We start from the raw sequence: 25555 nt of genomic DNA on the forward strand, positions 1-25555 counted from the left end.
GAAGCCAGGCGCTGACCGTTGCTTTTGCTGCTTAAAAGATAATGAGAAATTCTGCCACTGGCACATTGTATCAGCTGCAGCTAATTAATGTTAATGACCAAAATGAAACTTATGGCTTCTCTCTGGTTAATGCAGTCTCTACAAACCAAAGCTCATTTGTTAGAAACAAAAGACAAAAGCACGGCTCTATAACAACACTGCAACGTAGTGAGGGTCGTCTTAAACTTATATACTGCCACAATTTATAAGATATAAGATATAAGATCATCAACTTCATAGTTCTGAATCAGGACAAATGTTTGGACCAAGTGGAAAAAAATAAGACGTGCATATATAGGCTACACCTGTTAATTCACTGTGTCATATTCATATTTAATCAACATTTAGTATCTTCTGCTCCTTGTATCACAGAATTTGATAAGTGGATTCGATGCTGGAATCAGATTCAATAAAACGCTATCAAACTCCAACCCTATATACTGACAAGGTCACGGGTGTATAAGTGTGTAGCCGGTGTATTATGAGGCGAAGAGGTGATGAAAACAGCTCTGCCTGCTTGCGTGTGTGTGTCTGTGTGTCTGTATATTGCCGCCTTGTATAGAAATGTAATAATGTAATCCTACCTATCAAGTCAGTGTAGGAAGGGCTTAGTGTTGTGTGTATACACACACACGCACACACATGGAGTCTATACACACTATAGTAGAATTACATTTGTTCCTGGAGAAAAGTGACTCATCCTTATCCCACAGCAGGTGGAAACCAATTTACACACACACACACACACACACACACACACACACACACTACACACACAGAGCATGCACAGATTGTAACTTTCATGACATCATCCAAAACAGGACAACGTGTAAGGGGTGAAATTACCACCGTTTCTCTCTCTGTGTCCTCTCTCGCTCTGTGTCCTGTCTCTCTTTGGTTTTTTTCATCTCTCTGCCTTTCACATTCCTTTCTTTTTTTTTCTCCCTCTCTCTCTCACTCTGTAGCCCCCCTATCTCTTTTGCCTTTCTCTCCGGTCTCTTATCTTTCAAGGGAGCTTTTTAAAACGACTCCCACACGCTTACTCTGATCTGTCTTACAAAGGCACAGAAGCAAACACACACAAACACACATACACACACACACACACACACACACACACACACACACACACACACACACACACACACACACACACACAAATACGGTTGCACAATTTGTGATTTGCCTCATGCATATAATGGGGGCCCGAGCCCTCGAAAACAAAATAGCTTGCTTTTTACATACACACACCTATGCACAAAAATACCCACAGCACCAGATGCATTTCGCTTTGAGGAAAACTTGCATAAGCTCTCAAACCATCTCATATTCCTAAACGGTGCGATAATAAACACACAAACACACACTGAAGAACAGAGGCTAGGCAGTGCTATCAGACTGAAAGCCTGTCAACATGTTTTTCCACAAGACCTTTTATTTGCTCCCCAGTCTATTTTTCTGCAGCGTTTTATTGGATCTGAATGAGGAGTCACATTTTAAAACCCCAGGCTGTAATCTGAAAGAGAACCAAAGGGCAGCTAAAGCTGTCAAAAATGTGGCGCAGCAATCTTCTTGTTTTCATCATCCTCACATTGATCTCGGGGACTTTAATGCAGCCTCAGATAGCATGTGACAGTCAAACATGGTTTTTAAAAACATGTCCAGCCTTAAAAAGCCTATTAATATGTAACAGACCTGTAGATTTGTAGTTTCAGTCGCGGGGGGAATGATGGAAGAGTTCATAAAGCTACATTTCCATTTTTAACTCAAAACATCTTAAGAATTTTGAGAAGTTGTATTTGGTCATGAGCCAATATGGCCCAAATAATATATGAGGTGACAGTGAAGAAAAATCCTACTTTTAAACACCTGTTTTTCCTTTTTTTTTTTTTTTTTTGGGTTGAAGACCTTGGGATGAAACACTGAATAAAAGAAGACATCTTTAAACACCTTTTTAAAGTGTTCTATAAAAATCAAATAATCAACAATTACTCTTAACCATCTTAAGGTGAGTCAGCGATGATCAGTGGAATCAGATGTTTGCTTATTTCCAAAACATTCAGCTGAATAAAGGGCTGACCAGGCTTTCAGCTATTCTGGTTTTCCAGATTTTTCTTTCCATCTTCTCACCGGTACCTGTAACAGCACGTCCTACCAACACGGGGGGGGGGGGCTCTTTTTTTGGTTGGAAACCCGCTACCTCAGCAATGTTATCATGAACAATAATATTTCCAGGTTAGGGCTTTAAATGAACCAGTGTGTGGAGTGCAGAGAGTTGAGTGAGGGAGGAGTTTCTGTTGACAGAGCTGCACAATGAAGGCGTCTCCCATCAGTGAGTCTGTCCCATTCATTGTGTATGTGTGTGTGTGTGTGTGTGTGTGCGCACATGTAAACGCATTGTTGCTGTCAGTTTGTGCTTGTCAGTGTTTCGTGTGTTTCCGTGTCTGTCTGTGTTTTTGTGCATGACTGTCTTTGTTTGTTTTTCTGCCTTTTCATGTGTTTTTCTGTGTGAATGAGTGTGTGTATGTCCGTCTGTGTGTGTTTCAGCCCCCCTCCCAGCAGACACACACACACACACACACCAGGAGCCCCTTCTTGTGAACTGGCCGAGTGTTGTGTAATCATTTATATAAAGAGGTATTAGTGTTTCCTCCTAAAAGGAACACAGGGAACATTGTAGCTCAGTTGGGTGACATTCCTCTGCTGCCTAAGGACAGAATGACTGTGGAAAGCCTGTTAAACTATTGGTTCCCAAAATTTGGTCACATCAAGGAGCCCCAAAATATACATCCTTAACACAATGAAGAGCTAATTCTTTGATTTTCTTTTTTTCTGGTTCCTGGTTTTTGCAGTGCATGGGGGCGGTTTAAGTGGGCACTTAGTAGTGATTCATGCTCTGATTACACTACCTTGTACATCATGACATTAAAGTGAAGTAATGTGCTCCTGATTTTCCTAAAAGTGTCTACAATCCTCTTAAAGGAGCTATTTGTAAATCTTACTATTACTACATAGCGAAGGTTAGCATTAACAGCGTTTTACTTACTTAGTCTTGAGTCTTTAGCCGTTGTTGTGTTGTAAGAGGTTAGAATTCACCCTATGAGCAGTGCTACTTCTTCAGGGCAGACTGGATGTTACAGTGACTCGGTATCGGAAAGTGACAAGACACGCTGACGGAGTAGGAGTTAGCTGGTTAGCATGCTAACTCCTTTAAAGGGACAGTCCACCCCAGAATGATAGTTCTTGCATTTTTTACATACCTCTTGGCAGTGGGAAGTCAGTTCAAGTTAATTTTGGCCACCATACACGGCAAGTGTGCTAATGCATTTCAGTCACTGCTTTCTCTTAAACTATTCAAGTGAGAGTTCATGTTCCAAAAAAGGCATAGAGTGATAATCTAATTTCTCTTGAGCAGCTTGTGCTGTAACATAACACTTGCCAGCTTCTTTTTCCTGCCAATGAGCAGGCTGGAAAAGTTACTGTTTCTTCTTCCAGGAGATTTGAATTGAAATTTTGCTGAGAGTTCAGTGTTTCAAAAAATGTAATTATCATTTTTGTTCCTTTAAACAACCAGATCACTCGCTTCAGTGACTTCAGACATGATTGTGTTCTTTGTGCCTATACAGACCCAAAGGGGGTATGCTTTCTTACTATCTTGCAGACCTGCAAGGACGCCCATGCGTGCATGCGAAAGTGAATGATTGTGACGCAGCGAACAGGCCTGCCAATGGTTTTACGCCTATTCTATTTATCAGCATTTACCGACGGCAGTGTGCCAACAAATGTAGCCATGTGCCAGCATAGTAGGAAGAAGACTGCCAGCACACAAGTATTATAATGATGCAAATAATGTAGGTTTCTCCAAAAATCCGCTCTGCAAATGCAAGCATTTTGGTGACAATCCCCAAACTGGAGAACTGTGCAAAACTTATTTGTTTTAGCTGCAGAAAATAGAGCGGGGCAGAAATTTTGGAAGGTGCAGATTAGGGTTACAATAGGCTGCTCTGCTTTGGATTCTTCTTTCTCTGTTAACAAAGGGCAATATACATAACAATGAGCTAGCAGGCTTTTCATTTTTGGTGGGCACTGAGCGCCTCTTGTGTAAGTAGAAATGATGCACGCTACCTGCTACAGATTAAATCAGCTGTAGGTAATTAAATTTTGTGAGTAGTTTGACAGAATGAATCTTGACTAATGTCTAGTTAATATGCCGAAGACTTCAACATCACTCTGTAACCTCACTGTATGATCACAAGTGGACTGAAACAGATTCACTGGCACAAGTTAAATTTTCATTCATATCATATCAATTATTTAAGATGATCAGCTTCATAGTTATGAATCTGAACCTTCAGTATTTGGCACAAGCAGCATGTGAAAGTAAAGTGTGGAAGTAAAGTGTGCATCTCCTTTCATTCTAATGTGTCAGATTCATATTTAATGAACATTTAATGTCTCCTGTTCCTCATCTCATTTTCATGTCGTAGCCACAGGTTGTAAACATGAATTAAATTAGATTTAGATTTATGTTTTACTCTAGTTGCTTTAAAACGTTGAAAGCTAGATAAATACATTTGGTAAGGGATTTGAAAGGATTCAGGATATAGGGTTGAGGAGTGTAGACAAGAAGGCAAGGCAGAGAGAAGCTCAGAAAACGAGCTGGGAGAACTGAGGTGGAAGTGTGCCACAAAACATGAAAAAAAAAATCTTTGGTGTCTCCTGTCTGCCCTCGCTTCCACTTTTGATCCTCTCTTTGTGAGTCTCTTGCCCCTCTCACTGTCTCTGTCTCTCACTCCTGTGCCTCTCTGGCTCCCAACTAACTGGGTGGAAAATATGAATGAAAACACCCCCCCAACCTCGTTTGCCCAAACCCTGCTTCAGGCACAAACACACTACCCATCCGTCTTTCTTCCTCTCACACTCTCTGCTGCACCCTACATTTATTTTTCCTCATGTTATTACAGGGCCTGGTCACTTTTGTTTAACATTATTTGCACATTTCTGAGGGTAGGAGTGGAATAAAGGAGCTGGAGGGGTGTGGGGGTGGGGATGGGGTTACATTTTGTCTTTCTATATATTTTTTTTTAGTGTTTGTTGAGGAACTGTGGGAGTTTGGAGAGGGGAGAGGGAATGCAAACAGGGCGACACACTGAGAGTGGTGTGTGTGTGTGTGTGTGTGTGTGTGTGTGTGTGTGTGTGTGTAGGTACGTACGTACGTGTGTGTGCGTGTGCGTGTGTGCTAGCATCTGTTTATGAGTGTGTGAAGCCATGTGTTGGGTTTTGCACATGTGCATGCACTCTTGAGAAGTTAGATTTTGATTGTGTGCGTGTGTGTGTGTGTGTGTCTTTCAGCAACTGTGTCAGTGTAGTGATTTTTCTTTGTCTGTGTGAGTGTGTGTGTGTGTGTGTGGTAGCCTGCAGTGCTTTAGAGTAGTGGTGTTAATAAGTCTGAGTCATATCCATGACAACAGGCAAACTGTACTGGCATCTGAACCACAGAACAAAATGGCAGCTCACTGTAAAACACACAGTGACACTGGCTTCCTGTGTACAAAGAATCCCTGAAAAAAACTCTCCTTAACCCTATGAGTTATGATGGGATGAGACATTAATTCCCCTAAACTTTGACCTAAACATTCAACTTTATGGCTTTGTGTTTTACACAGATTCTGTTCATACATTATTCAATTTTCTCTACAAATACAAAAAAAATAATTTCCATTCACAATCATGAATTTCTCATGTAGATTATATTCCAGTCTCAAAAAATGACATCCAACCACAGGCTATTAAATAATGTCTAAACATAATTTCGCCAATAAAAAAAAACAGGACACATTTTAACCCAAGTATTTTGTGGCTCTCCCTAATTTTTATATAAAATCTTTTTTTGTAACCCTTTTCCCAATAAACCAGACTTGGCTAAACCTCCATGTGGCTTTCAATCAAATATTATTGTGGTGTTTTACTAGACGTGTTGTACTTGCCTGGACATATTTCGTGCGTTCATCCAAAGATTAAAATAAACATACCCATGGCAATGTTGTGAGTGACCGTTCACTGTAAAGACCATGGTGGAGAATAGCATTGCATGACACTATACTTTCTTTAAATCTATTGTGCAGTCCTAACACAAGACATAGACATGACAGTAATAGCAGGTATCTTATTTCTAGTTGTGATGAGAGAGAGAGAGGGAGAGAGAAGCAATGACAAAAAGAGATGGAAAGGTAAAAAGAGAGGAGAGACTATAATGAAGCCACATTTTTGATTCATGAGTTCCTACTTAAAATGGTAATTCTCTGCATCCTCATTTTAAAAAATGTTCCCTCCATCTTTGGTGCTCAGCGCTCATTACTGTGGTGTTTCTACACTGCACCTCCCCGAGATCAACTGTCAGTCAAACGGTGTGGGCAGCTCTGTAACATCCTCTCCTTGGTATTTCTGCTGCAAAAAGTTAGAGTAGTTCCTCCTCATACTATTCTGTTTTTCTTCTCTTCTAATCCCTCAAGCAAACTTCACTTTCTGCTGGAGGAAAACTTGCTTTCACCCAGTATATTTTATGTATTTCAGTTATTAATATTTACTGCCTGCCCTGTCTTCTGCCGCTACTTTTTGTTAGCGTTTCATTTAATGTGATCATCTGATCTGATTTTATAACAGTTTCACTGGGCGTCCGTGAAGTTAAAAGGAGGTAATGGTTTAAAACCAGTTCAAAAACATATGCAGTGAGGTCGTCACTATGAGGGTGATTATTTTATAAGACTGAAGACTGCTCTGCATGATGTGTGTGTGTGTGTGTGTGTGTGTGTGTGGGGGGGGTTCTTCACAGGGGTGAGTCATCTCTGAAAGGTCACTGTGCAAATGATGTCTGTGTGTTTTGGGAGATGATTGATTTCGTTGACATGAATATGACATGAAGATGACTCACTGCTCCCGACTATCACTGCACAACAGTTTCTGAGTGTGTGTGTGTGTATGTCTGTGTATTTGTGTGTCTGAGATATATTTACATTATTTATTTCATATAAATAAAACAAAGATGACTGTCTATGCTTAGGGATTTCTGTGTGTGTGTGTGTGTGTGTGTGTGTGTGTGTTTTTCCATATAAATATGACATGAAGATGACTCTGTTTTCCAAAGCAACACTGTAACAGTCCACCCATATGTGTGTGTGTGTGTGTGTGTGTGTGTGTGTGTTTTTGTGTGTACACATGTCAACAATTTATTAACATCTGTCTGGTTCTGTCAGTCCTATTCCTTCTTCTCTATGGAGGAACTGTGTGTTTGTATGTGTCAGTATTGAAGACATATTGACGAGTCTCGGTTGAATGCAAAAGTAAACAAGTCGCCATTGCTGCAGTGGCATTTCATGTCTTTCATATTTTTTTATTAAATGATGTATTTCATCTGGTTACATTACAAGAATGAATAAGATTGCAATGTTGTTCATTTATAATCGTGTGCTAGGAAGCAGTGCCGGTAAGGGTTGCAGAGCAATTTCATATCTAGACTGTGGCAGTGGCACACTCTCGTTTTATAGCATCAAATAACTAATTAAAAACAAACTTATCAGAAGAAATGACCACTTGAACATATTTTAGTACGATAACAGGCTGCCTAAAATGACAGAAACCATCTTTGAGGAAAAATTATTAGATGTGCTACTTTGATTCTTTTTTTTCTTTTTTTTCCCTCATAGTTTGGCTCATCTGCTAACATGCAGAGGGCGGGGTTTGTCACCTATACTGCAGCCGGCCACCAGGGGGGCGATCGAAATGATTTGACTTCACTTTTTGGGAGCTGTCATGTCATCCATCTTTACATACTGTCATTGCTCAAACCAAACCGCAGACGGACAAGCTGCCACCTTAGCAATTAGCAGCTAAAGAGCCAGATTTTTAGCAGCTGATAGGGACCGAAAACAAAGCTAAAAGGAGAGTGAATATTGGACTTAAGTTCATCAGGTAGCCATAAACAGCACTCCAAATGAATTATTAAATTGTATCTGCTGGATATGTAATTTGGCAACTGTTGGCTGACATTGTTGACATATTGTGTTCACAGCTTGTTTCTGCTGCCCCCTAATGGCCACAAAAATCGGTCAATGCAGAATTCAGAGTTGAGCAGGACACATTAGAACGAAATGTCGCCCAGCCCTATCAAAAAGGTTAATCCCAATTTTGTAGACTGGCACGTACACACATCCTCCAGCAACATACAGGGTTGCGCCTGGACCCTGGGCTGGGTAACCCTGTCCCCTGTTGGACGCTGGCCTGATTCTCTGGCTCCAGTCTGCATGCTGATATGGGAGTGTGTTTTAGAGGAGGGGGATTTTGTACGGGTCGCCCAAGGATAAGGGGCTGTTGGCACAACTCACTCACTCTCTGTCACACACAGCGAGTCTGGTGTGAAAACCAGGGGAAGAAAGAGAGGGATTACAGGGAAGAAAAGGGACTAGCCGGTTTTCTCAGCCATACTGTGACAATGAGGTATTTCAAGAATGAGAGATTACTACACACACACACACACACACACACACACACACACACACACACACACACACACACACACACACACACACACACACACACACACACACACACGCAGGGGAAGTGATTGTTTGCATCTGACAAGAATGGTATGTCAAAACAAGTGGTTTAATCTTGTATTCAAAGTGACACCCTCGTCTTAAAGTTTTTTTTTAGAACACACCGACTGAACGTTACAGGTTTTTATTGGGGTTTTCATTCTTATAGAGAGTAAAAGAAACTTTTTCCTCGATGATGCTGTAGCATCCGCTGGCTGTGGTGCTGTTACTGTGGTGATAAAGGCGCTTTGTTAGGAGAATTGAAAAGAAAAGAGGAGAATTTTTTTAAGTCTTGACTGAAAATGAACTAAAGTCGACTCTTACTTCTGGAGTCAAAATCAAATTACTCAGAAACTGGAGGAAAAAGCATCTTTCCTTATTTTCCCTACATCTCTTACTACCCCTTCTTCATCTTTTCTCCCTGTATTTCTATATTTCTCCTTCTCTCCATTGAATTTATTTGTATTGTTATCATCCTTCTTTCCTTCCGTAGTCTTTATGCCTCATTGATGAATCACATTTGAATTGGGGTGATGAAGTGTCTCATTTAAAACAAACTATGGGTGTAGTTAGTAGATGATGGTAAACAATGCCTTAAGTCATTAAATTCATGGTCTTGTCTTTGTGGTTCAGCCCGATATTATGTCACCAAAAATGAAATAACTTGACTTTCTTTCAACTATAAAATGCTTTAAGTCACCCTGAACTTGCAAGTGCTGCAATGTTAATTAAATCTCAAATTATTAACAAATCTGTCTTCACGTGTTTTGAGGGGGTGAAATTTGTTGCACAAAATCGTCGATATTGCCAGCTGAAATGACAGCTGTTGCTGGCAAATTTAATCATCTGTAGCTAATTAAGAGTATTTCTGTGAGGTGGTTAAAAAAAAATGAAACTCCTGTTAGGGTTGTGTGCTCTCAGACAGGCAGATGGCAAATAGCACGGTAGTTGTGGAGTGTAAATGAGGGATAAGTGGCAGATTGTGAACATTAGTCGGGATCTTTCAAACTTTCAAGCGTATTGTATTGTAGTCCCCTCGCTCATATTCTTTCTTTTAGATCATTTTTTTTCATTTCTTCCATCTTATGTTCCATTCTTTTCTCCTTCCCTGCCTTAATCCCTCATCCTTTTTTTTTTTTCCAACTCATTTGTATTTCTTTCTTTCTCTGTCTCTCTATCTGTCTTCCATTCCCTCCTCCCTCCCATTCTTTCCGTTTAGCCTCATATATGTTTCCAGCGCTATTTAGAAGGACTTCCTGCTCTTCATGAGTGATCTGTCAGGAGTTGATGTCTGTTTAAACTAGACGTGTCCTGTGTGGGTAGAGAGTCAGACTGAGAGCTGAGCTCAGCCGCTGTCGCTCTGCCCACACTGGAAATGTCTTATGTAAACACCATCCACTTCATCCTTTACTTGAGGTGAGATTATTATTGACGTTTTATGAAAAGGAGGAAAGTGCGATTTACACAGTGGTGAGAAACATATGGGAGTGAGGAGAGAGAAGAAGACTTGAGTTTTTCATACCCACTTTGTCTCTCTTCTTGTCTCCCAGACTAATTTTTTTTTTTTCCACCACAGTCCTGGAACCGTCCTGGAGTGAATGTAAACAGTCCCAAAAGCAGACAGACAGATGCTGCCTGCTGTGGTCCAGTTTCTGCTCCTGATAACTCATATTAGTGTCTGTATCTCCTAATATTCAGGGAGTGATTAAAGAAACATTGATTAGCTGAGTTATAGTACACCTTTAATTCTTGCTCAAAATTGAGAAAATTAAAATTACTAGAAGGTGCAACGCTAAATTGTGGGTGATCGTGTTATATGTGCCTCTGTCATCTCGCAGAGGACATTTGCATAAAATAAGAGCACGTTTAGCCTGCTGTGTCTGTGTACTTTGGAAGTTAAAGGTTCTGGACATATGGACACATGTTTGCTCTCAGAAAAAGTATTTGCATCAGTTATTTTGACCCAGGTATCTCTTTCGCTGTGTATCACACTTTCACACACACACACACACACACACACACACACAACCAGATAAATCGCTTGTCCTCCCCGCCCGAGCTCATATAACATCCTATTCAGGAGCGTTACGCCACAAAATATACTTTACAGTTCTCACTCCTCTGCTCCCCAGTGGCACATCCAGTGGAGTAAACCCAAGACACTTGTGCTCAGGGCCTCAGAGCTGGAGGAGGAATTGAGTCGAGGGGGGGGGGGGTGTTTGGTTTTTGCTGTTTTAAGAATCAGAGCCCCACAGTATGTAGTTCCTCCTCATAAATATTTCACGGGACGCACCAGTAAGATCAAAGCAAACTCGGTTGTCGTATTGTTATGATTCTTAGGAGGGAACATCTAAATATTCCCCCTCTGCTCCTCTTCTCATTAGGACTCCTCAAATGTAAACAGAAGTGAATTTGAAGGTTTCTTTGTGATTATTTTAATCTAAAAATATTCTTTCTGTATCCTGGTAATGCGTTTAAAAAGGGGGAAAAAAATATTTTTAAATACTCAGAAATCTGTCTACAATGAACTCTTCTAACTGTCTGCTTTTCTGATTGAATATTATTGTTTTCAGTCCCTATATTCTAATATTTCTTAGGTCAGACATTGATAAATGGATCGTGATCAGCTGGTTAATGGACAGTGAAAATATCAGGGACAAATAAATTCATCAATGTAAATCCAGAGCAATTACACAATCCAGTTCAACAGTATTATACAATTGTACCATTGTCATGAGCAGTTTTGTGAAATTTGGACAGTGGAAATGAGAAGTTAAATGTTTACACGCAACATCCCAAACAGAATCTCCCTAATTTATTTCAGCTCATACATTTAAAGCTTTTTGGCTCGTATGAATCTCTATGGATCGGCCATAACCCCATAAAAGACAAAACGCCTCTTTTACAGCTACACATAGAGCTGTAATTGTCTTCAGTATTGACAGATGACTCTGCACTTTATCTCTGCCTTTGTTGTCATGATAAAGCCTGGATAATGGGAGACCATTTGCACATGGTTTTGTTTACCCACATTATGTAAGATGTGTGTGTGTGTGTGTGTGTGTGTGTGTGTGTGTGTGTGTGTGTGTGTGTGTGTGTGTGTGTGTGTGTGTGTGTGTGTGTGTGTGTCGGATACATGATACTTACCATACTGGGAAGAACACATTGTACTCTGACCCCCACTGACTCGTGTCCTTTTAGATGGGATGACTAGACATTATTATGAGACGATTCTTTTCTTTCATATTTCACTTCATGTTTTGTCTACTTTACCTCTGTCAACCAAGCCAGAGGCTCAACTCAGATCCTCGCACTAGTGATAGAGAGATGATACCAAGAAATCCGACCGGCAGGGACGAAAGAAGCACGACATTTACATAACATGATCTTACGATTTCTCTTTCAAAACTCTGAATTCCTGCTCTATTGGACCGATGTCAGTGAGACAGAGAAAGGGTCTTATTTCACAAACTGACGCAGGTAGCAGCTGAATGACTTCAGAAGTGTACGCAGGTTTTCAGTTTTGGTCCAGGTATCATTCTCTCAGTGTCAAAATATTGGCTGGTCCCCTGTTTTCTTTTCATGATCTTGTTTTTGTCCTCATTTTCTTATCTCCTTTTTTTTTTTTTATTACATCCTCGCGTTGCTGAAGCAAATCAGCACTGCCAGTCACAGCTAGAAGGCAAACAAACACCAATAGAGTTATAAAACTAAATGTAATAAAGTCCATATGAGAAAAAACAACGCTAAGAATATCATAAGATCCAACGGCCCCGTGCTGATTACATCTCAGTATATCATGCTACTGACTGGATATCACATTATGGACTCTGTAATCAGTTTTTGTCTGGTTACGCTCTATATTTTTCTTACTATCAACAAATTCTAAGAAAAGAGCAAAACCAGCAATGAATTGATTTTACTAACAAGTACTGTATCCAAAGCCTGATATAGTCCCTCTGCGCTATAGAGCTCCATTATTGTCCAAAAACTATTAAAAACGCAGCAATCTGCCACACTATTCCTCTATTACCATGAACATGTCCACTGTAGTTTATATCATTTTCCCTGCTGCTGTTTTACTGACCAGAGCAGCAGATATGTATTAATCTGTAGGTAGACGAGTCCCCAACAAATGCACCATTTACTCTTGCTCGAATACGTTTCCCAAAAACTACAGTGCCCAGTTGAGCTGCAGCAATTAGTTGATTAATAGAATAGCTCATCAACAGAAAATGAATTGTCAACTGTTTTGATAATCGAATAATTATTTAATAATAACAGTTGCTCTCTCCACCTTCTCTTCTTGTGAAGATTCATACTTTCCTCTGTCATGTGTGATAGGAAGTGGAAAGTTGTTGGGTTTTGGACTGTTGGTCAGGATTGGATTGGATTGGATTGGATTGACACTGATTTGTTGACACTTTAGAATATCACCAGCCTATATCCTTTCATTCTGCAATAACACCACCCACTAATGTAATTAGACACTGAAGCTGCTTTTAACATTACATAACAGAAACAACCAGCCCAGTGTCTCCAGTATGAAACCTATTCTCCCTGTGTGTGTGTGTGTGTGTGTGTGTGTGTGTGTGTGTGTGTGTGTGTGTGTGTGTGTGTGTCTGTGTGTGTCTGTGTGTGTGTGTGTTTGTGTGTCTTGTGTGTCTTGTGTGTCTTTGTCTCCTTTCTCCCCTGCCAGTTGACTGACCAGGCCTGTTTGTTCAGTATCAGATATCAGACTGATACCAGGCCAAACAGTTTCAGTTTTCTGCCTTTTTGTCCTCACAGACAGATTGTAGAATATTAGATTTATTAATGTAAATATGCTTTGTTGATCTGTAAATGGAAGGATCCCGGTTCTTTGGGACATCTGCACATCCGCAAGAAAGCCACAGACAGCACTGTGCAGAGATTTGCATGCTGGTGCACAACCATGTGAGAAGAAGGTAGAGGAAGTGAAAGTGGAATGGGTGGGAGACAGGAAGAGACGAGAGATGAGGTAGAAGTAATGGGACGATGAGGGGAGGAAATAAAACGGAAAGAGAGTTGACTCAGTGTTTCCTCTACATTCATTTAGCAGTGGCGGCCCGCCACTCAGAGAAGAGTCAGAGAAGTGTAGTCGTGAGGAATAAGGCAGCGAATTACCGGAGAAAGGGTAGACTTATTAGCCAACTCAGTGACGCTAACTTGGGTAAACTAATTGATAGCATTAAGCTAATATCTACACGTCATTATGTATTAACTGCTGACTGCATTTTCAGATGAGCTTGTTCAGATACTTCTCTAAGAAGAGAAAGACAACAGATGAAGAAGACGCTAGTCGGGTAGCCTATCATAAGCCTTTTACTGACTCGTAAATGACGATGGTTAGGTAAAAAATAGTATTTTAATGTTCACACTTGTAATCAGATGTGATGTGAGTGTAAACTATATAACGCTGTTAGCGTTACGTTACTCACACTTTTAATGTAATCTTATTAAAGTGGAGCAGAGCACAGCAGCAGGAGATCTGGGTGAAGGTGCAGGAGAGAGAGATGAGCCTGGGTGCAAACTTTGCCGCTGACCGCCCCCCCACTGCTGAAAAAAATCCTAGAGGAAACACTGGTTGACTAATTTAATTATTGTTTATTTGCTATTAACTTTTTCTTATTTATTTCATTTTTTATGATCAACAATGAGCTAATGGACACATGAATTTCGCTTAGGGGGATAAATAAAGTATCTATCTATCTATCAAATTGTTGCAACTGTTATGATGACGGCAGTAGTGGTGATGATAATGGGGAGGATAATGATAATGATGAAGAGGAGGAGGATGATGATGATAATAGTGCTGCTAGATGTGAGCGCGACAGCAGTGACGGAGGACGGCGATAATAACTGAGCGGTGTGATAATGAGGCGCTGGAGACGGGAACTAAACGGAGAGCTGAAGGTTGTTTTTGTTTTTGTTGTTGTGATCACTGACGCACTTCACCTTTTCACACATAGGTCACGGCTATGCCAGGCAAGTGTGTGAGTAATAGGGGAGTGTCTGTGTGTGTGTGTGTTAGTCACTATGCCAAGCTATTTTTGAGAGGTGGTGTGTGTGTGTGTGTGTGTGTGTGTGTATGATCTGTACAGTGTGTTAATGCAGTGTCTCCCTGTGTTTATTGTGTTCCTGCTTTATTTTGTCTACACGTGTCTATTAGCTCTCAGAGTGTCCAGACTTTTTACACAGGCCGGGGTGCGTTCGTGCGTTCGTGCGTGTGTGTATGTGTGTACGAATGTGTGTATGAGCGTGTTTCGGTCTTTATTGGTTCCCAGTGGGTCGAGCACAGTTCCTGACCCCATTTCCTGCTGTTGTTGACAGAGAGACATTCAGGCCCGAGGCTCAAGAGACCAGACACTGCCTGGAGGAGCTTCCTGTCACTGCTGCCTACAACCACTCGATTTGTCATCGTTTCGACAGCTTTTGTTTTTTTTTCTCCTCTTTTTTTTTTTTTTGTCTGATTCGGTCTTTCTGGACCATGAGGTCAAGACCCAACTGTAAGGGAGAGCCCCAGACATTAGAAGGGCTTCCCAGTGATTCCTTGTTGCCATGAGCAGGGCAGGAATTTGTTGTTTGTCACACAAGCATGCACCGCTTTGAAAAATGAAGACAGAGTGACTGTTAAGTTGTTAAAGAACGCAACTGCAATAACATACTGGAGGTTGAGCTGTATCAGGTCGAGTGTTGACAGCGCACTGATAAATTACTACAACACACAGTTGCTAGGTACCACAGCACTTCAGCTTGGACCCAAACATGAAGCAATTTTTCAAGGCTGTTGCCGTTGTTGTGTTTCCAGACCACATGATGAACTTTCTGCATTTATCGTTGTGTTTGATGCAGGTTGCTGCCGGAGTCGACAGGTGGCCTGAGCAACAACAGGCAGGAGAGGGAGGGTGACACCCAGCCTCCTCCCGCCCAGCTCTACAGTTGCTATGACCTGGATGATCTGGATGTTGCCTGGCTGGAGCTGGTTAACCAAGAGTTCAGACAGATGGGTGAGTGCAAATTCACTTACCGAAGAAAACATTAAAACTTGTAACAGAAATAAATCTCGAAACCTTTGAAAATGTAGGGGCCAAAATAAAGTTGTGTGCTGTGTGCTTAAAAGACACATCCATACCTCACACTTGTGCTGTGTGAAATTCTATCCCTGGGTAGGGCTGTAACTAAATCATGTTTTCATTTTTTTTTTTTTATTAGTCCATCTGTTCTTTAGACTCTAAAATGTAAGAAAACAAGTCAAAAAAAGCCCAAAGTCAAATGAAATCTGCTTCATATGTTTTTGTTTCCCAGTGACATTGAATGATATTGAATTTACATTTGTATGAATTAGAAAACAAGCAGCAAAATCTTACATTTTAGAGACCAGTAGTGATGGAACCATGGATGATTAAGAGACATGTTCTCTCTTATAAAAACTTTGCAAAAACCACTTGATTTGACCACTGATTTTTGCATCTTGACAGAACAAACTAACATCAACAGGCAAAGTGGTTGTTTGATTTTTGTTTTTTAAGGACCTCAGTTTTGAAAAAATTAAGTTATTAAAAAAAGAAAAAAAGGTGGTTCAAGTTATATAAACTGACCTCATTTATCATTAATCAGTTTATATCCAAGGCTTCCAGAGCAACAAGAGTAACGCAGGGCGAGTTTCAGCTAATTGCGAATGAGTTTTATTTTACAAATGGTCATTTTCTTTTAGCTTCATGTCTGTTGGTTTTCTGCCCGTTTTCAGTCCCCGAAGTATCTCTTAAGTCACACATAAAAAAACTCCTTAATTGTTTGAAGTTTTGTTTCTGAACCCTGCAGACAGTCTGAATATTCTGTAATGTAGCTGCGCGTCCTCTTCCCCTTTCTTTCCTTTTCTTTGCTCTTGTTATTTTAACCTCTCCTCATTTATCATCACCTGCTTTCTCTGTCTCCCCTGTTCCTCTTCTTCTCCAGTTTCCTGTCACTTTCTCTCTCCTCTGCTTTGCTGCGTCCTCCATTTTGCCATGGTGACAACTGCCGACCCTGAACATCTCTCCCATCTCCACCATTTTATTCAATATCTGATCAGCTCCTTTCAGATAAAGCGTAGTAATTGTGTTTATAAATCCCCGCCGGCCTTATTTCTGGGACACATTTTCCTTAAATCACACACACACACACACACACACACTAGCTCTTCCTGGAGGACAAGCGGGTTGTTTCTCATAACCTTCAGTACTAGACCAAACAAACATACGGTTGACTGGTTCTGCTGGGCGAAGCTGTAGGAATCTGGACTCATGATGGGATGATTCAGCTTTTTCTATCTCAGTCCTCCAGATACTGTATACATGTATAGAAGTGCGTGTGTGTGTATTCAAAGTGTGTACTTGGACACTGATTGTTCATACTATTCTACACTTGGGTTTAAAGGTGGCATTTAAATTGATTTTCAGATTATTCAGCTTGGAGGAAACCTGTTTTCTTGCAGAAAACTAGGACATTACAGTGGCACAAAATGCTGAAGAACATACTCCTTCTCAGTAATAATAGAGAAATTGCTTGTATTCAAGATCCTGCCTGATGTCAATGTAATGCATTCATTAAATTCAGTTCAATAAAATCAGAAAAGTACAGAGGTACACAATGCGTGGGCGTTGTGCAGTGTGTGTGTGTGTGTGTGTGTGTGGGCGCGCATGCGTGCATGTTGGATGCTGTATTACCTTGAGACAAACAGATAAGTTCAGTCATGCGCACAGATACATTGACAATATTCGAGGTGTTTCTGCATGTGCAAACAGCTGTCACATGTACAAACAGAAACGTACACGGGAGATAAACATACAGTAAAGGCGCGGGAAGTACACAGAGTACACAGTGCAGACACGACTCGCACTCGCACGTCATGTGTGAATAATGTTGTTTCTTCCCTCCCTCCTGTGTGTGTTCAGTTCATGATGTAAATGTCACAGCAGGTTAATATCTAACTCTACTTCGCTTTCCTCTGGTGTTTGAAAAGCAGCTTCTAAATCCGAAACAACCACCGTCACATAGTTCCTTGCTTTTAGTTCTTCATTCATGCCAACATTTGGTAGATTGAAGACTAACGGGCGCAGCGGCAGCGGCAGGTGTTGAATTTCATATTAAAGCCGAAGTGTTTCCAACATAATGCGAAAGAATAGCAGAATGTTTTGGTTGGATTTGTGTGAGCCTTAAGTTCCACGTCTTTACTGTGTGTGAAACTGTAGCTCCGGTTACACCGTCACCGTGTTGGCAGTAAGATGATTCAGAATCAGTAAATGAATTTGAGAGTGTGGCATAAATGACAGACAGAGAAACAATATGCTCAGCTGCCACTTTAAAAAAAGAAAAAAAAGAAAAAAAAACTCCCAAGTGAGCGCTGAATCCTTCAAATAAATCAATAAATAATCTTCAGTGACAGAATCCAGGACAGCAGAAATTTCTTTATTGCTGCTTCACATGGAGGATTCCGGCAAAGCGATGAGCGGCAGTGTGGCAGCAAAAAAATGTAAATACTGAATTTAGAAATGATCACCTTAGCCTTAATGGTTTTTATCAGAGGTGGTGGTGGAGCTAATGATTGACTCGACTCTACTCTGATCTGATTTGTGTGGGCACGGTCTTCATTTACAGCTAGCATTCAGGAATTGTGGCATATTACGATCTCTATCTAAAATGCCTTTTTTTTTTCCTGTTTTTGAACAGTTATCCAAATAATCATTTATTTCAGAAAAATATACTTTTTTTTTTCACACTAGATTTAATGCCTTACTGTTACCCATTTTGTATAATCACTGTAATCTCATTGCATGTAATGAGATAATAATATGCCACATCTGTTTGCCACCGTCCTGGAAACCAGACTGTTTATTTTCCTGGTGCTTCAAATCCTTTATTTTTTTATGAGTATGAAAGCTTGCATTTGCCAGTTAAATCAGTTTTCATCAACTATTAACCAGCCTTAGAGCAAGGCATCACTTTGAGATGCAAATGGGGCAGGAATAATAATGCTAATGCCGACACACATTGGCATGATGTACTGAGCGGCAAATTTCATCGTTCTTGGCTGTGATGGCAAATGGACTTGTAGTGATACAGAACATGTAGCCCCGGTTTTCACAAAGAGTCAGCTGCAACTCAACTTACTCCCACATCCCTGCAGCTCATTTTCAGCACATTTCATGGCTCAACAAAAACAGAAAGTGACCTTGTGAGGTGTAAACGCAAAGGGAAGCTTTGTGCATAACCAATTTAAGTATGAGACAAAGTGTTTTGGCCAAAAATAACTTGAATTTAGTAAATTGGTTCACTCATTTTCAGTTTCCTGTGAGCAGCTTCTTATTACTGTTATCCTTGTTGATAACAAGACCTAAAAGAAACCTGAGTGTTGACGCTGTAACTTCACTCTTAGTTTTAATTGCTTTGTTCAGGCTCAGTACTTTCTCAAATATTCCTCCGTCCTCCCAGCAGTCATGTCTAAAGCTCTGCTTTTTCACCACTTTTTAAATGTTTTGAACAATGGGAGTGCAATAAGACACTTTTCTTCTCTCTTATAGAAAAACAAAATGTGCTGGTGTAAGACAAAGAAGATAACGTGCTTCACACAAGCAATAATGCACTCCTCAAATCAGCCCTCCCTCCCTCCATTCATCCCAGTCTTCCCGGCCTCTCCAGAGTTGGGTTCAGTCTTCTACTTCAGAGAATAAACAAAAACTAATCAAGTTTTACTCTCCGTCTTCTCCCCGCCAGCCTTACCGGAGCTGGATGAGCTGACGATGGAGTGTGTTCTGGTTGAGCTGGAGAGTGTGTGTGAGGAGAAGATGCAGCAGGCGATCGAGACGGAGGAAGGCCTGGGCATCGAGTACGATGAGGACGTGGTGTGCGACGTCTGCCGCTCGCCAGAGGGAGAGGACGGCAACGAGATGGTCTTCTGCGACAAGTGCAACGTCTGTGTTCATCAGGTCAGGAATTAAGGGATTTATTTGTTCATATCTCTTTTTAAGCATAAGTCTGTTTGCATGCTCGTGTACGTTTGTGTATTGATCACCCTTTTGGCTTTTCCTGAACCTTTTTTTTTTTTTTTTAATCCATCCTCATTCGCCAGCGGAGTGAAAGTACACATGCATTAGCAATTTCACAAATAGTGCCTGTGACAAGAGGAGGCCTGAGGAGCTCTGCTGTGTTGGTTACACAGTGACACACTGTTAATTATTCCGTCCATCCCGTTGGCACTAACGCACCTTCAGTGTGATCATACAACTGCAGACGAGATCTCACGTTGGTCTGTCATGGAAAATTTCCCGTCACACTGTGGAAAAATAAAATCCTGCTCAGTGCCTGTCAAACCAGAAACTGCCTGTTGTTGAAAGTCTCGCCTAAGTTATTGACAAACAGGTGTTTGTTAGATTTGTCTTCATTCACTCTATATGAATATGAATGAAATTGAAGAGGAATTATTTAGATCAATAAATCAAACATTACAAACAGGATCAACACAGCACTAAAACTCGATTATTTTCCATCTCATTCATGCATTCTTAAAGTACAATTTTGCTGTGTAACCCTTTAGTCTATCAATTGCTGACTTTATTGAAACCCTCTGGAGTGTGTCTATCGATTGGTGAATACACTGAACATGTTTAATGTATTGTGACTTAACTGTATGTATATTATCATATAGAGACAAACTGAGAAAACCTATAGAAAGTGCTGATGTGCGGTTTTAAACTGTGAATTATTCATATTTTCAATGAGTTACAGGCACACAGAGGCTTTCAATGAAAGAGGCACAAACTGTGAACTGATCTATAGTAACGAATTGAGTGACTATCACTTTAGACTTTTAAGCACCTGGTCTTTCCTGGCTGCTTTTTTTTGACTCTACACTATCTGAGTGTGTGCTGAAAAGAAGCCCGTGCATATACGGTGAGGACACCTTTAAAAATGTAATAAAAATAAAATCAAAGCTGAATGCACAGAAAGTCAACAAAAATGAACCGGCAGTGAGACAGAACAGGTCAAGTACTTCTAGAGGTTTCATTGTAAACAAACGTTTTTCTTTTCCTCTGAAAGTTTCTCACCAAAGCGTGTTGTCTGTATTTACAGGGGCTATAAAATATGTTGGATGCACTTGCTACTTCACAAAACATTCACGCCTATTTCAGTCTTTGTGATCTTTATCTCCTCGACTTCCTCATTCTTCTTTGTTTGTTCTTCTTTGTTCAAGTTTTGAAACCTACATGATTTAAATCAGATCACAGTCTTCTTCTCTTCTTTTACTGGTGCGTTACTACCTTCCATGACGCATCACTGCAACCACCTTTATTGGTCCCTTCAGCTGGCAGAAGTGTGTATCACGTCACCTCTTGCTGCTGCTGCTGCTGCTGCTGGCATTTGCTTGCATCTCTTCGTCTCACATTGCGTTACAACATTACTCTGTAGCAGCACTAGTGGTCTAAACCACAGGGTTCCTTCAGTTTTTGTTAGGTAGAAAGAGATACCTGCCAAAAAATGGAGGTGTCATGGAAACGAAATGTAAGAAGCAGTGAAAGAAACTGTTGCTCTCAGGGAGCACTAAGTCATATCATTGCTTTTATAGATTAAACACACACACAGTGCTGTCTCTTGCTTCCCTACTAAGGCAGTCTCCCTAACCTTCAGCAGGTAAAACACAGGCCCTGCTTACTGATGTTCTGTGTTTGATCAATAAAATCCTTTGATCAATAAAGTGCTTTAATTACATTTAATGAAGACAGAGTCTTTGATGTCTGATTTGGTGCTACTGTCACTCTGACACCAATCTGTCAGTGTGAAGATTGTTTTGGTTTTTCCCTCTACCTTTACTTAGTTTTATCTCCTTATAACGGACCGTGCATTCTGGCTTCCCGGCTTTACACCAGTCAACTGTGACATGTCATGTGCGGTATCCTGCTCTCTGGGAAAGAGGGTCAGTGATACCGAGGCCTGGTATGAATGTAGCAGCGGTGGTTCCTGAAATCGCTCAGGGGATTTTCAGGGGAATTTCATTTGGGCCTCAATTAAAGAGTTGCTCATTTGACTTGACTCATTAGAAATTAGCTAGTGATAGATCTGATGGAGAAGTAGTGGTGGTAATGACAGAGAAAGAGGTATTTGGAATGACTTACTTGCCACAGTAGAGGTATTTTCAGACAGTTTAGGAGTAAATCATTCTCGGTTTCTGACCATGAGGGACTGGATCTTATCAAATACTTTCATGGCACCCCTGTGTGTTGGCAGAAGGAGGAACGGGTTGAGCACTGATGTTAGGATAATCTTCCGTGTTTTTAAAACAACACTAAGTGGAGTTTTGATAATGTCTTGTTTACACAAGATTTTCTGTGTGTGTGTGTGTGTGTGTTTTTGTGTGTGTGTGTCTGTGTCTGTGTCTTATTGGGTCAGCAGTGAGCACAACTTTTTAAAGAGCTGTTAGATGAGGCAAATAGGGAACAAGGAAGAATGTTTTTGCATGTGTCACTTTGAAATTTGTGAATTCGCTGTTTTTATAGGACAGAAGAAATAAGCAGCAGACTGTAATTACTTCTTCTTTTTTTTTTTAATTTTCGTCTCAGAAGCAGCCACCACTGAAAATAAAATAAATGAAAAGTAATGGGATTCTGACATAAAAACAGGATGATGGGGTGGCCTTGTGGCGTAGCTGGTTAAAATTCTGCCTGGGTTCAAATCCAGCCCGTTTGAATTATTCTCACTCTCCTTCAGTTTGTCTGCTCTCATACTACTTTATAGAAGTAGTTCAAAAAAGAAATTAAACAAAACAAATGGCAATGTCATCTATTTTACAATGTGACAAAATATATAAAAAGTTATTTTGATTTTTAAAACAGCAGGCGTATGATAAGCTCACTCTTTTGCTCGTTTTAGTAGACTTTGTGGATGTAGTTGGCAGGAAATTTTGTGTATATTGCTAGAAAATTATTAGCATACTATGCATTTTATATTTATTTTACTTTGCTCCAGGCAGCTCAAAACGTGCTTCGGAAAGCAAGACTTGCTAAAAGCTAAACAGTAGCCAGCAGGGGTGTTTGGTTTATGCGGTCATGGAAACATTCTTGCCCCCAAAACCTGAGAGTTGGCAACCAAACGGTGTTTGATGACCAATAAATGACCACATTCATGTTGTTCTTTTCATAGTGTTCATGTTTATTTAATGTGCCTCTTCTGGATTTAATTTCCTGATGGCGTGGCTTGTGAATGCACGGCACAGAAGCTGACTATCAAATCATCTCAGATGCCGAAGTTTCATTGCAGTCATTTTGCAATGATAACATACCTTTTATCAAAGAAAAATTTAAGTAAAATAATACAGGACACTACAGTAAATATTGACTGTTGTGGATCTAAAGTACATTTCCAAATGCTGCAAGTTTATTTTCAAAGTGAACTGAAATAAATGGAAAGCACTGGTTCCCTGAAAGATAGGAACATGGTCACCAATACTTTAAATGAAGTGTAATTAGTAACTTTGCAAAACTGCATTTTTTGGTCTTTTTATATTGTATTGTATTAGTGTTATAACAACTTTCCATCCTCTCATTGGGCAAACTATGTTAAAGGAATAATTGGACATTCAGTACAGTGGTATGAAGCAACAGCGAGTAGCTGTTTAGCTTAGCATAAAGACTGGAATCAGGGGGAAATAACCTTTAAAGTGCAGTCATTAGTTTTATTTGATAATCCGTACCTTCAGACAGAACCAGGCTTTCCCAAAATATAAAATGAAGTCAAATTTAACAAGTTATAAAGGGTCTCTCTTCATTTGTCTTTCTTCAGATCATCACCTCTCCTGACTGTTCTTTCTCTCTCTCTTCTTCCCTGCTGCAGGCATGTTATGGCATCCTGAAGGTACCCCAGGGGAACTGGCTGTGTCGGACCTGCGCTCTGGGCGTCCAGCCCAAATGTCTGCTCTGCCCCAAGAGAGGGGGGGCTCTCAAGCCCACCCGCAGTGGAACCAAATGGGTCCACGTCAGCTGTGCCTTATGGATCCCTGAGGTGAGACCCGTTGGAAGACACGGAGATGGTCTGATGTAGATTATATTTTTACGATCAGTCAGGAAGCAACAGTAACAACGTTTGTTCTTCATCCTAGAATTTCTATCCGTGCTCACTCTAGCGCTTGAGGTAGTCACTTTCTACCAGACTTGATGCTTCCAATGAAAGCAAGGCCCGTAGGCACATCAGTATCTCAAAGTGTCATCATTTAGCTGTGGGTGCACCTGCGTGTTTGTATTTATGATCCCAGTCACACTAGACACTCGGGAATCAAGACGTCTTGTCGCTGCACTTAATGCTACTGTTGATGGAGAAATCGGTATCCCTGCCTCCTCCTCTGCCTGTGAGTGTTGAACATTGGTGCTAGAGTGGCTCTAGAGAGTGAGCGGCTGTCGTTTACTTTTGCATACAGCTGTAGTCATTGTTAGAATTAGTGGAAAAATCAATCCTACATCTGATCAGTGGTCAGTAGAGCCAGCAAAATGCATAAACATGAAGTGGCAAAAAGGTTTGGGGTATTGTGTGTTGACTTCTACACTTGTGTCTGAAGTTCACTTTGGCTTTTCTCATCCTACCCTCAAACAAAGACCGCATCCATTTCTGAAAATGGGCAGTGGATTTCTTTCCCACCATTTTCGAAAAACCTGCTGTAACCCAGCCCTTGTGTTTCTCTAAAGACTCCACACACTGAACCTTTTCTTAGATCTTTTATCCGGCTAAAGAAAGAAAGACAATCTCTCCCATTAGGGATGTAGCACAAAGACGGTAGTAGTGCAGTTCACTGTAATGGAAGATTCGACAGCGAGTGCGGCCTTGTCAATGGGTGATTACTTCGCTCGGCAAACATTCTGTAGGCATGTCAACATGAGTACAAATAAACTGTGTTGTGCTTTGTTTACGTGATGGATTCATCCACTGTTCCTTTGAGGGTTGGTAGGAAACATTTGAACTATCTGAGTTAAATGGTCGACAGTATATGAAAAACAAGGCATTCTGTTTCTACTTATGTAGCGATATGATTTCATGATCAATATGTAATTGCCACATTGAATGTTTGAGTATTACCATGGTACACAAAGAAAGGCACTGCTGAGAGGATAGGCGGTTTCTGTGTGATTATATTTTGGAGTTCTGGCATTTTAAATGGAACTTTGTGGCAGAAAAGCAGCTTCAAACGATGGGTTTGTATTTTTTTTCAGGTCTATCTTCAACTCTTAAGTGTAAATCTTTCTGCGAAGGTTTGGCTTCACAGCCAATATGGAGAGTAGGGGGCGATTACAACCCATAATTCTTCCAGTGTACATACTGTATGTCATGTGAGTGTACTTGAATAAATCTGAAACAACTGGGTTTTCAGGAAAGGTGGCCTTGATTTCCGTAGACACTTTCACCAGTCAGTTTTGTTTTTTTCCACCAGGCTTTTCTTGTTTATAGTAAATGCTTAAAATACTTCATGTAGCTTCTTCAGTCGAGACCTCACTTTTAACAGCTGTAGATAATGTCAGTTCATTCACCGGGAAACTGTTTTTCAAGCGTGCTCCCCAAGCAGCTGCTCATTTTGACTTGATTTGTCTTGATGATACCTTTTTGGAAATAACTCTCCTCTGAAAGCTCCAAACGGTCACAAAGCAGCCGCTCATTTCAGAGGTTCAGGGACGGATGTTGCTTTACGCCTTGCACACCTTTAAATCGTTAAAGACAGCCAGTCATGTGTCTTCAGCCTATTCAGCAACGCTCTCCACCAGCAGATTTCTCAGTAATGGAGTGGCTTTTGGCACCTCAAACCTTTTACTTCTAATTGCCTTCTGTCACCCTTGATTGGGCTAATTGTTTTCGTTGTGCCGTTCGCTTTTGTTTTCTCTTCCTACCATGAA

General features: G+C 40.6%; 1 protein-coding gene across 1 annotated transcript in view; it reads left to right on the forward strand.

The window, feature by feature from the left end:
• The window catches only part of jade2 (jade family PHD finger 2), a 184204-nt gene that overhangs the window by 75058 nt on the left and 83591 nt on the right, over window positions 1–25555 (forward strand). Inside the window, exons 5-7 of the mRNA XM_056397068.1 lie at window positions 15504–15658; window positions 19404–19615; window positions 23514–23681. Of these exons, the coding sequence (XP_056253043.1) occupies window positions 15504–15658; window positions 19404–19615; window positions 23514–23681 (535 nt within the window). The remainder of the gene's footprint in view (window positions 1–15503; window positions 15659–19403; window positions 19616–23513; window positions 23682–25555) is intronic.

This window comes from Seriola aureovittata, chromosome 15 (genome assembly GCF_021018895.1).
Source record: "Seriola aureovittata isolate HTS-2021-v1 ecotype China chromosome 15, ASM2101889v1, whole genome shotgun sequence".
NCBI classification, from domain to species: Eukaryota; Metazoa; Chordata; class Actinopteri; order Carangiformes; family Carangidae; genus Seriola; species Seriola aureovittata.